General features: G+C 45.1%; 1 protein-coding gene across 1 annotated transcript in view; it reads right to left on the bottom strand.

The window, feature by feature from the left end:
• The window catches only part of LOC309558542 (uncharacterized protein), a gene marked incomplete at its 3' end in the record, with an annotated part of 81,369 nt that extends 68,130 nt beyond the window's left edge, over nucleotides 1–13,239 (bottom strand). Inside the window, exon 1 of the mRNA XM_082261621.1 lies at nucleotides 13,096–13,239. Coding sequence (XP_082117747.1) covers nucleotides 13,096–13,141 — 46 coding nt within the window. The 5' untranslated portion in view covers nucleotides 13,142–13,239. The remainder of the gene's footprint in view (nucleotides 1–13,095) is intronic.
• Nucleotides 13,240–13,738: the final 499 nt, after the last annotated feature.

Here is a 13,738-nt window from a genome sequence, read left to right as displayed (position 1 = left end):
CATCCCCATCACGGATGCGGATGAGGTTGTATGCCCCTTTTAGGTCCAAGTTTGAAAAGTAAGTGGCTCCACGCACTTGTTCAATGAGTTCCGGAATGAGAGGTAAAGGATAGCGATCCTTTATCGTGATAGTATTTAACTGCCTATAGTCAATGATAGGCCTAAGACTTAGATCCTTATTGCGGACAAAGAAAAGTCCTGCAGCTGTGGAAGAAGTAGAGGGTCTAATAAACCCTTTCACTAAATTCTCATCTAAGTATTCCTTAAGATGAGAAAGTTCATCCTGAGACAGAAGATAAACATGTCCGAAAGGTAGTTTACTGTTAGGGAGTAGATCGATACAACAATCATAGTCCCTATGGGGAGGCAATACTTGAGCGTTTTTCTCAAGGAAGACTTCAGACAAGTCCTGATAGCATGGTGGTGGTGTGATTTCATCCGACACCATGGACAGGATTTTTTTATAAGATTGGAGGTTACACGTGGTCACGCAATAGTGAGAGGGGAAAGTTAGTGTCCGCGTTTTCCAATCAATGTTTGGTTGATGTATGTGTAACCAGGGAAGCCCAAAAATAATGGGAAAATGTGGTGAAGGTAATACATCAAAGGTGGCGGTCTCAACATGAGACTCGTTAGTAGTAACAAGAAGTGCTTGTGTTTGATTGGTAATTGGACCAGAAGATAACGGAATACCGTTAATTAAACTGACAGAGACAGGGATAGGTTTTGAAACAATAGGTATTTTATTCAAAGCAACAAAACTAGTGTCAATGTAGTTCCCACAAGATCCTGTGTCGATCATAGCCTTGGTAGTGATTCTATTTTGGTCCCACTGTAAGATCAAATGAATGAAAAGATAGGGATTAGAAAAAGAAGTCGTTAATCCCCCCAGTAATACATGTGAACACTTACCCTCTTTTTTGAGGACAAGGGGACAGACGCTTATCAGATGATCAGCGGATGCACAATACATGCAGAGATTTTGAGATTTTCTCCTGGCTCGTTCAACAGACGACAATGGTGGACGTATAATTCCTACCTCCATAGGAGTAGGGTCGGAAGACGAAAATCGAGAAGGATTGGGTAATGGTACTCCCATTTTCTCAGCCTTCCTTTCTCGTAACCGTCTGTCGATATTGATGCTGAGTTGTATTAAGGCATCCAAAGTGCCAGGTAAATCCGCTCGGGCGAGCTCGTCTTTTACGGCTTCGGATAACCCGAGCCTGAACTGGGTTCGTAGAGATGCGTCATTCCACCCTGAATCTAGGGTCCATCTCTTGAACTCTGCTACGAAGTCTTCAACAGGTCTCCTTCCCTGTTTTAAAGCCCTCAATTGGATGTCAGCAGTACTCTGCCTGTTTGGGTCTTCATACAGGCTAGAAAGTTCTGCTAGGAACGCAGGATAGGAGTTGAGAAGAGGGTCGTTTTTCTCAAAGAAGGAGTCTGCCCAAGCCCGTGGATCATCTGACATATATGATATAGTGGTGCAGACTTTAATTTGGTCTGTATTGTAAGTACGAGGTTTTAAATTAAAAAGCAATTGACATGCGTTTTTAAATTCACTAAATTTTTTCCGATCACCTGTAAACACTTGTGGAGGGTTTATTTTAGGCTCACGGGGTTGAGCAGCAGTGAGCTGTGATACACGGGCTACCTGCTGTCTCAAAGTCTGATTTTCTTTTTGCACTTCGGTAAGAGAAACAATTAATGCATCTACCTTTTGTGTTAGGTGCATCACATGAGTGGCTAATTCTGCTGAATCAATTTTTTCTGGTTCGTGCAATCTGTAACGCTCTGGGGTTTGATTTTGTGAACTGGATTTGCAGCTGCAGAATTTCCACTCAGTAGTCGTGTAGAGATGTGTTGAATCACCTTATCCAACTCTCTTGACTCATCATGGTGGCTCAGCCTGCTTCAGTATGCACACACACAAACACTCAGAGAAGATGTTATTGGAGTGATAGTTGTCTATGCAATAGTATTGAGGTGATATACTGAAGGGATAGGCTTGAGTAGTGATAGCAGTTAATAATAAGCACTCAGGTAGTAAGTTTGCAGGAGTGGTAGCAGATGGTGATAGATAGTATGCAGGTGTAACGCTCCTGCGTTTTATGTATGATGTGGATTTACAGCTGCAGAAATATTCCACTTCAGTAGTCATGTAGAGAAACGCTGAGACACCAATCCCAACTCCCAAAGACTCATCATGTGTGGATGATCTCAATTCAGCAAGTAAATACACACACTCAATAAGAAGTTCCTGGAGTGATCTATGTATATAGTAGTATAGAGGTGATAGGCTGAAGAGACAGGTTGAGTTGAGACGATAGGCGACAGACACTTGAGAGGAATGTTCTTGAGAATGAGATAGTAACAGGTGGGATGCAGATAGGTTAGCAATTATGTATGGTAGTAGATGATAGGATAGCAGATGACATACAGGAGAGACTAACCCAGTGCAAGAGCAGATGATAGTAGGCTCAAGAGCTAGCAATCTAGATAGTGCAGATGTAATAATAGTCCTTAGTATGCAGAGCTAGATAGTGTAAGCTTTAGTATGAAGGTTTATAGAGGTTTCCCCTGTGGGGTACTTATCACTAGTAGCAATGTAGCAGAGGAGAGGTTCGTCAAGAGCGGATGATCCGGTAGCGGGATACAGGGATCAGCGCAGCGTGGTTCCGTCAGCGAGGTATGCTTGCAAGCATGAGAGCTTCAAGACAGGTTAGCAAGCATCAAGGCACATCTAGGCACACGGCAGGTAACAGAGCAGGTTGAACGAACACATGTGAGTGAGAGCTGGTGATTTAAATAGCTGTTCAGTCCGGCGCTCAGTGATGATGTCAGCACTCTTAAAGGGAAACACACCTATATGTGCTTCATCTATCTAGGTAGATGGAAAGCACCCGGAAATGATGTGATAGGAGGCACTGAGAGTGCCAGAACCTTACAGTACCCCCCCCCCCCCGTAAGGCCGGCTCCGGAAGGCCTCTAAGGCTGGTTGTCGATATAAGAATCGGAAAATACTGGTTGCCGATACGAGAATCGGATAAGACTGGTTGCCGATACGAGAATCGGATAAGACTGGTTGCCGATACGAGAATCGGATAAGACTGGTTGCCGATGTGAAAATCTGAAAAAAAAAAATGGTTGCCGATATGAGAATCGGATCAGGTTGGTAACCGATCTGAGAATCGGATCACTTGTTGCCGATATGAAAATCGGATCAGGTTGGTAACCGATGTGAGAATCGGATCACTTGTTGCCGATATGAAAATCGGATTAGGTTGGTAACCGATCTGAGAATCGGATAGGACTTGTTGTTAGGGTATCTGCTACATGAACCCCTCACTAGAATCGGACGCATAACCATCCAAAGTAATCCTAGTAGTCCTAGCAACCAATGCTTCTTCAAACATCCTCAGATCCTTCCTACATACCACCGTGCCATTAGAAGCGCGTACGCAGTCAGGTGCAAGAATCTCAATGTTTTCATTGGAAGCTAAAAATGTGCTTGCAAAAATAAGAGTATCCTCAGGAGGTGGTACAGGAGGTTTTTCAGAACGTGGTATCGAGTTCACTGGAGTTGAAGGAATATCTATTCCAATATTTGTCAAAGTCTGGGTGCCCTTTTTTGATATAGGACGGGGACAGGGCTGGCAACAGCCTTGGTAATTTCCAGGCTGTTTTTCAGGGAAGACCGCTCGGATTTGCCTGGCCTCCATTGGGAGAGCCTTAGGCCTATGGGGTCGGGTTGGGCAGGATGTAATGAAATGTCCCCCTTCTCCACAATAAAAACAAAGGCCACAGATTCTCCTGTGATCTTTTTTTTTTTGTAAGGACAACTTAGTATGTACGGCACCAATCTCCATAGGCTCCTCATCCATCTCTGTAGGATCAGGGTTCAAATGAGATGTGTCAGAGTGACAAGGCTGACTGTTTAAGGCAGGCTTGGACCATGACTAGGCAGGATCACCATATTCATTTGGTTTCCTTTTTTCCCTAGGTAGCCGGGGTCTGCGGTTACCTGGAGCAGGTTTAGGAGTAGATTTTTGGGAGGGGAGACACTGGGAGTGCATCGCAATTGCAAATGATTCCCAATTGTCTAGGATCGGACTTTTTTCTTGCAGTTTCTCGTATGCCCACGTTTTCATTTTGCCAGAAAGCAAATTAATGGCAGCATGCACTTTAATAAAGTCATTACGATAGGTCCTAGGCTTAAGGATAAATAGGAGCTCACAATCCATACGAAAAAAAAGAAAAGAGGAACGGGAACCATCAAACCTGTCTGGTAGAAGGACAAGAGGTTCTGGGGGTTGAGCAGCAGTAGGCTGTGTCAGTCTGGCCACCTGCTGCGTCAGAGCCTGATTGTCTTCTTTTAATTCAGTAAGTGCGTGTATTAACGCAGTTACTTGTTGTGTTAACTGTGTCACCTGAGTGGTCATTTCTGCTGAATCCATTTTATCTGGTTCGTTCAATCTGTAACGCTCCTGCGTTTTATGTATGATGTGGATTTACAGCTGCAGAAATATTCCACTTCAGTAGTCATGTAGAGAAATGCTGAGACACTAATCCCAACTCCCAAAGACTCATCATGTGTGGATGATCTCAATTCAGCAAGTAAATACACACACTCAATAAGAAGTTCCTGGAGTGATCTATGTATATAGTAGTATAGAGGTGATAGGCTGAAGAGACAGGTTGAGTTGAGACGATAGGTGACAGACACTTGAGAGGAATGTTCTTGAGAATGAGATAGTAACAGGTGGGATGCAGATAGGTTAGCAATTATGTATGGTAGTAGATGATAGGATAGCAGATGACATACAGGAGAGACTAACCCAGTGCAAGAGCAGATGATAGTAGGCTCAAGAGCTAGCAATCTAGATAGTGCAGATGTAATAATAGTCCTTAGTATGCAGAGCTAGATAGTGTAAGCTTTAGTATGAAGGTTTATAGAGGTTTCCCCTGTGGGGTACTTATCACTAGTAGCAATGTAGCAGAGGAGAGGTTCGTCAAGAGCGGATGATCCGGTAGCGGGATACAGGGATCAGCGCAGCGTGGTTCCGTCAGCGAGGTATGCTTGCAAGCATGAGAGCTTCAAGACAGGTTAGCAAGCATCAAGGCACATCTAGGCACACGGCAGGTAACAGAGCAGGTTGAACGAACACATGTGAGTGAGAGCTGGTGATTTAAATAGCTGTTCAGTCCGGCGCTCAGTGATGATGTCAGCACTCTTAAAGGGAAACACACCTATATGTGCTTCATCTATCTAGGTAGATGGAAAGCACCCGGAAATGATGTGATAGGAGGCACTGAGAGTGCCAGAACCTTACAGTACCCCCCCCCCCCCCGTAAGGCCGGCTCCGGAAGGCCTCTAAGGCTGGTTGTCGATATAAGAATCGGAAAATACTGGTTGCCGATACGAGAATCGGATAAGACTGGTTGCCGATACGAGAATCGGATAAGACTGGTTGCCGATACGAGAATCGGATAAGACTGGTTGCCGATGTGAAAATCTGAAAAAAAAAAATGGTTGCCGATATGAGAATCGGATCAGGTTGGTAACCGATCTGAGAATCGGATCACTTGTTGCCGATATGAAAATCGGATCAGGTTGGTAACCGATGTGAGAATCGGATCACTTGTTGCCGATATGAAAATCGGATTAGGTTGGTAACCGATCTGAGAATCGGATAGGACTTGTTGTTAGGGTATCTGCTACATGAACCCCTCACTAGAATCGGACGCATAACCATCCAAAGTAATCCTAGTAGTCCTAGCAACCAATGCTTCTTCAAACATCCTCAGATCCTTCCTACATACCACCGTGCCATTAGAAGCGCGTACGCAGTCAGGTGCAAGAATCTCAATGTTTTCATTGGAAGCTAAAAATGTGCTTGCAAAAATAAGAGTATCCTCAGGAGGTGGTACAGGAGGTTTTTCAGAACGTGGTATCGAGTTCACTGGAGTTGAAGGAATATCTATTCCAATATTTGTCAAAGTCTGGGTGCCCTTTTTTGATATAGGACGGGGACAGGGCTGGCAACAGCCTTGGTAATTTCCAGGCTGTTTTTCAGGGAAGACCGCTCGGATTTGCCTGGCCTCCATTGGGAGAGCCTTAGGCCTATGGGGTCGGGTTGGGCAGGATGTAATGAAATGTCCCCCTTCTCCACAATAAAAACAAAGGCCACAGATTCTCCTGTGATCTTTTTTTTTTTGTAAGGACAACTTAGTATGTACGGCACCAATCTCCATAGGCTCCTCATCCATCTCTGTAGGATCAGGGTTCAAATGAGATGTGTCAGAGTGACAAGGCTGACTGTTTAAGGCAGGCTTGGACCATGACTAGGCAGGATCACCATATTCATTTGGTTTCCTTTTTTCCCTAGGTAGCCGGGGTCTGCGGTTACCTGGAGCAGGTTTAGGAGTAGATTTTTGGGAGGGGAGACACTGGGAGTGCATCGCAATTGCAAATGATTCCCAATTGTCTAGGATCGGACTTTTTTCTTGCAGTTTCTCGTATGCCCACGTTTTCATTTTGCCAGAAAGCAAATTAATGGCAGCATGCACTTTAATAAAGTCATTACGATAGGTCCTAGGCTTAAGGATAAATAGGAGCTCACAATCCATACGAAAAAAAAGAAAAGAGGAACGGGAACCATCAAACCTGTCTGGTAGAAGGACAAGAGGTTCTGGGGGTTGAGCAGCAGTAGGCTGTGTCAGTCTGGCCACCTGCTGCGTCAGAGCCTGATTGTCTTCTTTTAATTCAGTAAGTGCGTGTATTAACGCAGTTACTTGTTGTGTTAACTGTGTCACCTGAGTGGTCATTTCTGCTGAATCCATTTTATCTGGTTCGTTCAATCTGTAACGCTCCTGCGTTTTATGTATGATGTGGATTTACAGCTGCAGAAATATTCCACTTCAGTAGTCATGTAGAGAAATGCTGAGACACTAATCCCAACTCCCAAAGACTCATCATGTGTGGATGATCTCAATTCAGCAAGTAAATACACACACTCAATAAGAAGTTCCTGGAGTGATCTATGTATATAGTAGTATAGAGGTGATAGGCTGAAGAGACAGGTTGAGTTGAGACGATAGGTGACAGACACTTGAGAGGAATGTTCTTGAGAATGAGATAGTAACAGGTGGGATGCAGATAGGTTAGCAATTATGTATGGTAGTAGATGATAGGATAGCAGATGACATACAGGAGAGACTAACCCAGTGCAAGAGCAGATGATAGTAGGCTCAAGAGCTAGCAATCTAGATAGTGCAGATGTAATAATAGTCCTTAGTATGCAGAGCTAGATAGTGTAAGCTTTAGTATGAAGGTTTATAGAGGTTTCCCCTGTGGGGTACTTATCACTAGTAGCAATGTAGCAGAGGAGAGGTTCGTCAAGAGCGGATGATCCGGTAGCGGGATACAGGGATCAGCGCAGCGTGGTTCCGTCAGCGAGGTATGCTTGCAAGCATGAGAGCTTCAAGACAGGTTAGCATCAAGGCACATCTAGGCACACGGCAGGTAACAGAGCAGGTTGAACGAACACATGTGAGTGAGAGCTGGTGATTTAAATAGCTGTTCAGTCCGGCGCTCAGTGATGATGTCAGCACTCTTAAAGGGAAACACACTTATATGTGCTTCATCTATCTAGGTAGATGGAAAGCACCCGGAAATGATGTGATAGGAGGCACTGAGAGTGCCAGAACCTTACAGCAGGAGAGATAGCAATCATGTACAAGTAAAAGGTGATAGGTGATATCAGATGAGGTATACAGGAAATGCTAAGCAAATAGAAGGATATAGGTTACAGGTGGTAGTAGGTTCAAGAGCTAAGACTCTAGGTAACGCTGCAGGTGATAGCTGGTGAAGAGCATGTATCTTAGAGCTTAGTAACAGTTCCTATTATGCAGAAAGATATAGCAAGTGGTTTGGTAGGAAGGGATCCCCTGCGGGGTACTTATCACAAGCAGGTGAGCGAGGGTAAGGATCAGGTAACAAGGTAAAGGATCAAGTAGCGAGGCTCCGGTCAGACCAGGTATAGGGAGGATAGCTGGAGAATACGGCAGCGTCAGTCAGGCTTGTATTATGTGGTGAGTAGGAAAGTGCGCTGATTCAATATAGGGTGTGCTGCTACCTTAGAGTGTATGTTGTAGAATAGGTAAAGAAATCAGGTGCGCTGCCCTAGTGCATATGTGCAACATACAAAATGATGTAAACAAATAAACCAAAAATGCAATAATAATTCAAAAAATGAAAACGTATGCAAATCGTGTAAAACAAAAAATGTCCAGAAGGTGACTAGTGATACACCAATGTGCAATAAACGTCCATATTATAAGTCCATAAATAAAGTGCAAAAAATGGTGACAAAAACTTCCAGCTTGGGGAAAGGTGAACTGTGATTGGAAGGTGCAAAGTCCCACCACCAGCTTGGCCTCTTACCAGAAGTTAAACGTTAAGGGCATATATGAATATGACCGCTCCAAAGGTCATGCAGCCAGGTAGAAAAGTTCCCAGAAATACAGAAGGCACTCTGACGCACTCGTGCTCCCTAGACTCTTACCGGACAAAAGCCAAACAAGAAGCCTGGTTCTATGGTGATGAGTGGTCCTGCCGGGGGTTACTGGACTCTAGGATGGCTGATGTAGTTGCTTGTGTCTAAGAGGAACAGACCCAGTCAGAAAGCCTGACGAAAGAAGATCCTGCCAAAGGTGGCTAGACTCTGATTGGCTGCTGTAACTCCTTAGTCTGGTCGACCTCAATAATAGGGGACACAACAGAGGGGACCGCAATGGTGCATTACCAACAGTAGATTTTTATTAAAACAAATGGTTGCACTTACAGTTGTGAAGACAATAATAGCGAGTTCCCTCACGGAGGAGCTGTATGGCGGGGTCCGCCTGCAGTGCGGACCGCTGCCTGGTCTAGATGTGATGACGCGGCGCCTCCTCTCTGACGCGTTTCTCCCGATAGGGCATCCACTTAGATAGGAGTTAAACGTTAAGGGAACTCGCTATTATTGTCTTCACAACTGTGCAACCATTTGTTTTAATAAAAATCTACTGTTGGTAATGCACCATTGCGGTCCCCTCTGTTGTGTCCCCTATTATTGAGGTCGACCAGACTAAGGAGTTACAGCAGCCAATCAGAGTCTAGCCACCTTTGGCAGGATCTTCTTTCGTCAGGCTTTCTGACTGGGTCTGTTCCTCTTGGACACAAGCAACTACATCAGCCATCCTAGAGTCCAGTAACCCCCGGCAGGACCACTCATCACCATAGAACCAGGCTTCTTGTTTGGCTTTTGTCCGGTAAGAGTCTAGGGAGCACGAGTGCGTCAGAGTGCCTTCTGTATTTCTGGGAACTTTTCTACCTGGCTGCATGACCTTTGGAGCGGTCATATTCATATATGCCCTTAACGTTTAACTTCTGGTAAGAGGCCAAGCTGGTGGTGGGACTTTGCACCTTCCAATCACAGTTCACCTTTCCCCAAGCTGGAAGTTTTTGTCACCGTTTTTTGCACTTTATTTATGGACTTATAATATGGACGTTTATTGCACATTGGTGTATCACTAGTCACCTTCTGGACATTTTTTGTTTTACACGATTTGCATACGTTTTCATTTTTTGAATTATTATTGCATTTTTGGTTTATTTGTTTACATCATTTTGTATGTTGCACATATGCACTAGGGCAGCGCACCTGATTTCTTTACCTAGGCTTGTATTATGAGCGGTTGCACGAACACCTTAACACCTTGTGAGTGCAGACCGTCGGTTGAAATAGCCGCTCAGAGCTGCGCCTAGTGATGACATCATCATTTGTTAAAGAGACATGCAGCTATATGCGTTCCACCTACCTGAATGGTGGAACGCAACCCGGAAGTAAGAGGCTAGAAGGAACTGAAAGTACCAGGATCTTACAACCAGCCCCTTTGTCAGGGTGCCAGGAAACCAGACCACACGAAGTAAAACAAAACAATTTATTTATGCAACAATAATAATAACAAAGCAAGAGAGAGGAGCAAAATCAAGAACAGCCGGGGTCAAGTTCGGAAGCAGGTAGTCATCCAAGGCGGGATCGAGTCCAGGAAAGGGTAACCCTGGCAGACCCACATCCAGCACAATGGCTGGGAATCCTGCTACAGACATGAATGGGACTGCTTGCACAGATTGTATGAAACACCGATGCATCCCCATGCACATAAACATGGCCCTCACACAGGTGTACACTTTTGTATAACCCATGTGCACAAGGCCTTAGTAGGAATTCAACAGGACCTGGTGGAGGGGGTGATTGTACTGGGGGACAGACTGAACTTGTTTTAGTTAAACAACCCACTTAAGCCTCTCCGACCATTAACACATTTTTGGACCTTTCACCTGTCCATGCTATTACATAGTAGGCTTGTTACCCTTCTGGTGGGAGTAATATAAAAGGGCCAAAAAAATTAATTTACAGAATATAAAAATAATTCCTGTTGCCCCTGTACATGCCCAGATGAAAACACAAGCATAGGGCATGCACGTGTATGTAAATATAAATTGCAGCACACATGTGAGGTATCACTGTTAATGTTGGAAAGTGCAACAATTCTAGGGACATAATTCACAGTTAAAGTGGTTGTAAATCTCAGACATGGAATATGAACAAAGCAGACTGATCTGGGGGGGGGGGGGGATTATACTGGGGGACAGTTTGACCTAGGGGGGAGGGAGAAGGATTATACTGGGGGACAGACTAACCCGGGGGGATTATAATGGTGGACAAACAAACCTGGTGGGGATACACTAGGGTGGGGTGACCAGACGTCCCCCAGACTGAGGACACTGTCCCCATAGCCAGACGGCCCCGGCACTAGGTGCATGGCCGATGGGTGCTGAGGCAGAGGGGGGGCTCCAAAGCCAGTGGCATACCACTGGGGGGTTTCAGGCCCGCGTCACCCACTGTGTCAGCTTTAATTTGAATCGCCGGGTGCCCGCCGTGACACAAAGGACTGCCTCCTGGTTTGGCTCATTTGATAGACAGCACACTTGTCCAATGCTGGGACATGTGCTGTCTATCATAGGTAGGAGCTGATCCAGGAGGCGGGGCTTGAGTGATGGCGGGCGCCCGGCGATTTTAAACTAAAGCTTACACAGCGGGCAACACCCAACTGTGTGATGATCCAGCCGGCTCTCCTTTTCCTCTCTTCTCTCTGATCCCCTGGACTGGTGTGGCTGCATTTGAAGGGCACTGGTCAGGCTGCATTGAATGGGCACTGGTCAGGCTACATTGCTGGGCACTGGTGAGACTGCATTGAATGGGCACTGGTCAGACTGTGTTGCTGGGCACTGGCGAGGCTGCATTGCTGAGCACTGGTCAGGCTGCATTGAATGGACACTGGTCAGGCTGTATTGGATGGGCACTGGTGAGACTGCATTGCTGGGCACTGGTTAGGCTGCATTGCTGGGCACTGGTGAGGCTGCTTTGGATGGGCACTGGTGAGGCTGCATTTCTGGGCACTGGGCACAGCTGAGCCCTGCATTCTTTATGTAGCGCACTCCTGAGCCCTGCATTCCTTATGTAGTGGATTCCTGAGCCCTGCAATCTTTATGTAGCACACTCTTGAGCCCTGCATTCTTTATGTAGTGGACTCCTGAGCCCTGCAAGCTCATGGATGAAATGTAAGAAATAACGTATATATATCATACACTCATTCCATAAACACATACCACATACACTCCATATATAATTTGAGGAAAATATGCTTATAAAATAGTTTACCATTTGCCAAAATACAAAAAGAAAGGTCCCCAGATTTAATTTAAAAAATCTGGTCACCTTATACTAGGGGACTGATTGACCTTAGGGGAGGGGAAGGATTGTATTGGGGGACAGACTGACCTGGGGGGATTATACTGGAGGACAGATTGTCCTTGGGGGAAGGGTTATACTAAGAGGCAGATAAACCTGGGGGGGGGGGGGGTTGTACTGGGGGACAGACTGACTTTTTTTTAACTAAACACCCCCCTTAAGCCTCTCTGACCATTAACGTATTTTGGACCTGTCACCCATCCATGCTATTACATAGTAGACTTGTCAAGGGAAGGGGCCAGGAGCACCGACGGGGGACTCCAGAAGACGAGGATGAGGGCTTCAAGTCTCATTTTTTTTCTATGAAAATAACAAACATGTTATGCTTACCTGCTCTGTTGCAATGGATTTGCACAGAGCAACCCGGATCCGCCTCTTTCTGGGTTCCTCCTTGGTGCTTCTGGCCCCTCCCTCCTGTTGAGTGCCCCCCACAGCAATCAGCTTGCTATAGGGGCACCCGAGCCAAGTCACAGCTCTATTTGTTCATTCATACACAGGGCCCCGCCCTGACCCTGGCCCCACCCCCTATCTCCCCTGATTGGCTAGCTGACTTTGACTGCAGCAGCACCCAATCAGGATAGAGAATCTTGGATGGCTGAGACAGTTGTGGACATCGTTGGACAAAAAGGAACCTCAGGTAAGTGTTAGGGGGCTGAGGGGGGGCTGCTGCACACAGAAGGCTTTTTATCCCAATGCATAGAATGCATTAAGATAAAAAATCTTATGCCTTTTCAACTCCTTTAATATCACTTAAACTCATGACAAGTTAGATATCTATTTACTCCCCACAACACCATCTTTTATATATTACAAACAAATTGGATATAATATTGCATTTGTTTACAGTAAATTTATTTTAGTGTATTCTTTCCTTAAAATATGCATTTGATAAACAGTTGTGCAAATAATAAACAAAAATTGCAACCACTACCATGTTACAGGTCTTCTCATTTCAGAAAATATAGAATTGTTTTGGGGTAATTTTCTAGCACAAAAATTGGTTTTTAGCGTGTGCAAAAAATGTTTTAAATTCCCCCAGTGTTAAAATAATTTTGTTATACATTCTTTGATAGGAAAATTGGTCAGATGAATCATCCACAAGTCTGATGAGCATTATCTCATCCTAAACAAACTGGAAGAATCGACTCTAGATATATTTACTATGAAGCATAAGCAGCTGATTTGCATTTAATTCATAAAAGCAAAAGGAAAACAAAAAGATCTAAAAGTAACTGACCTGTGGAGCAGAGAAGGGAGAAAAGCCAAACAATTCTTCCATTCATTATGTTGCTTGTTTCTCTTTTTGGTAAAGTGGTGACCACCTTGTCCTCGCTAGCTGATTAGAAAGGTGACAAATGAACAGTCACTACAAGAATTTAGACTGACTGGATTGTAAAAGCATCCGGGAGTACACCCAGCCACAGATAATCCTTTCACTTTCATTTTTTTACACTACTACGCCTCCTACTCAATACATGAAAATAATTGTTGTAATGATGATAGTGAAGTATATACAGGAGATATATGTGCGCACTCACCAAGTCTGCGGCTGACCAGCAGCTCACAAGCCAGATGTATTAGGTCCTGTATATATGATAACAGATCTTCTCCAATACAAATCACTCCCAGCCAGTGCTTTAAGTGGGCCGGTATGCACTGGTACTCAGTATCGCCACTTCCAAATATGGCTCTTGAGCATACCGCCACCTCTCCGTGCACCTTAGCGTACCAGTACGCTCATTTTGGACATCTGCGCCCTCAATTGCCCCCCCCCGCCCAAGAATATTTCCCACTCCAGAGCCAGACCAGTCACCACCAGTGAGTCCCCCCGCTCCGGAGTCCCAGCCCCGGCCAGGGGGGGTGCTCTGTGGGGACCCTGA

The sequence above is a fragment of the Pelophylax lessonae genome, assembly GCF_965119305.1.
Source record: "Pelophylax lessonae genome assembly, chromosome: 6".
In the NCBI taxonomy this organism is placed as follows: domain Eukaryota; kingdom Metazoa; phylum Chordata; class Amphibia; order Anura; family Ranidae; genus Pelophylax; species Pelophylax lessonae.
This window is presented reverse-complemented; position numbering and strand designations above follow the sequence as displayed.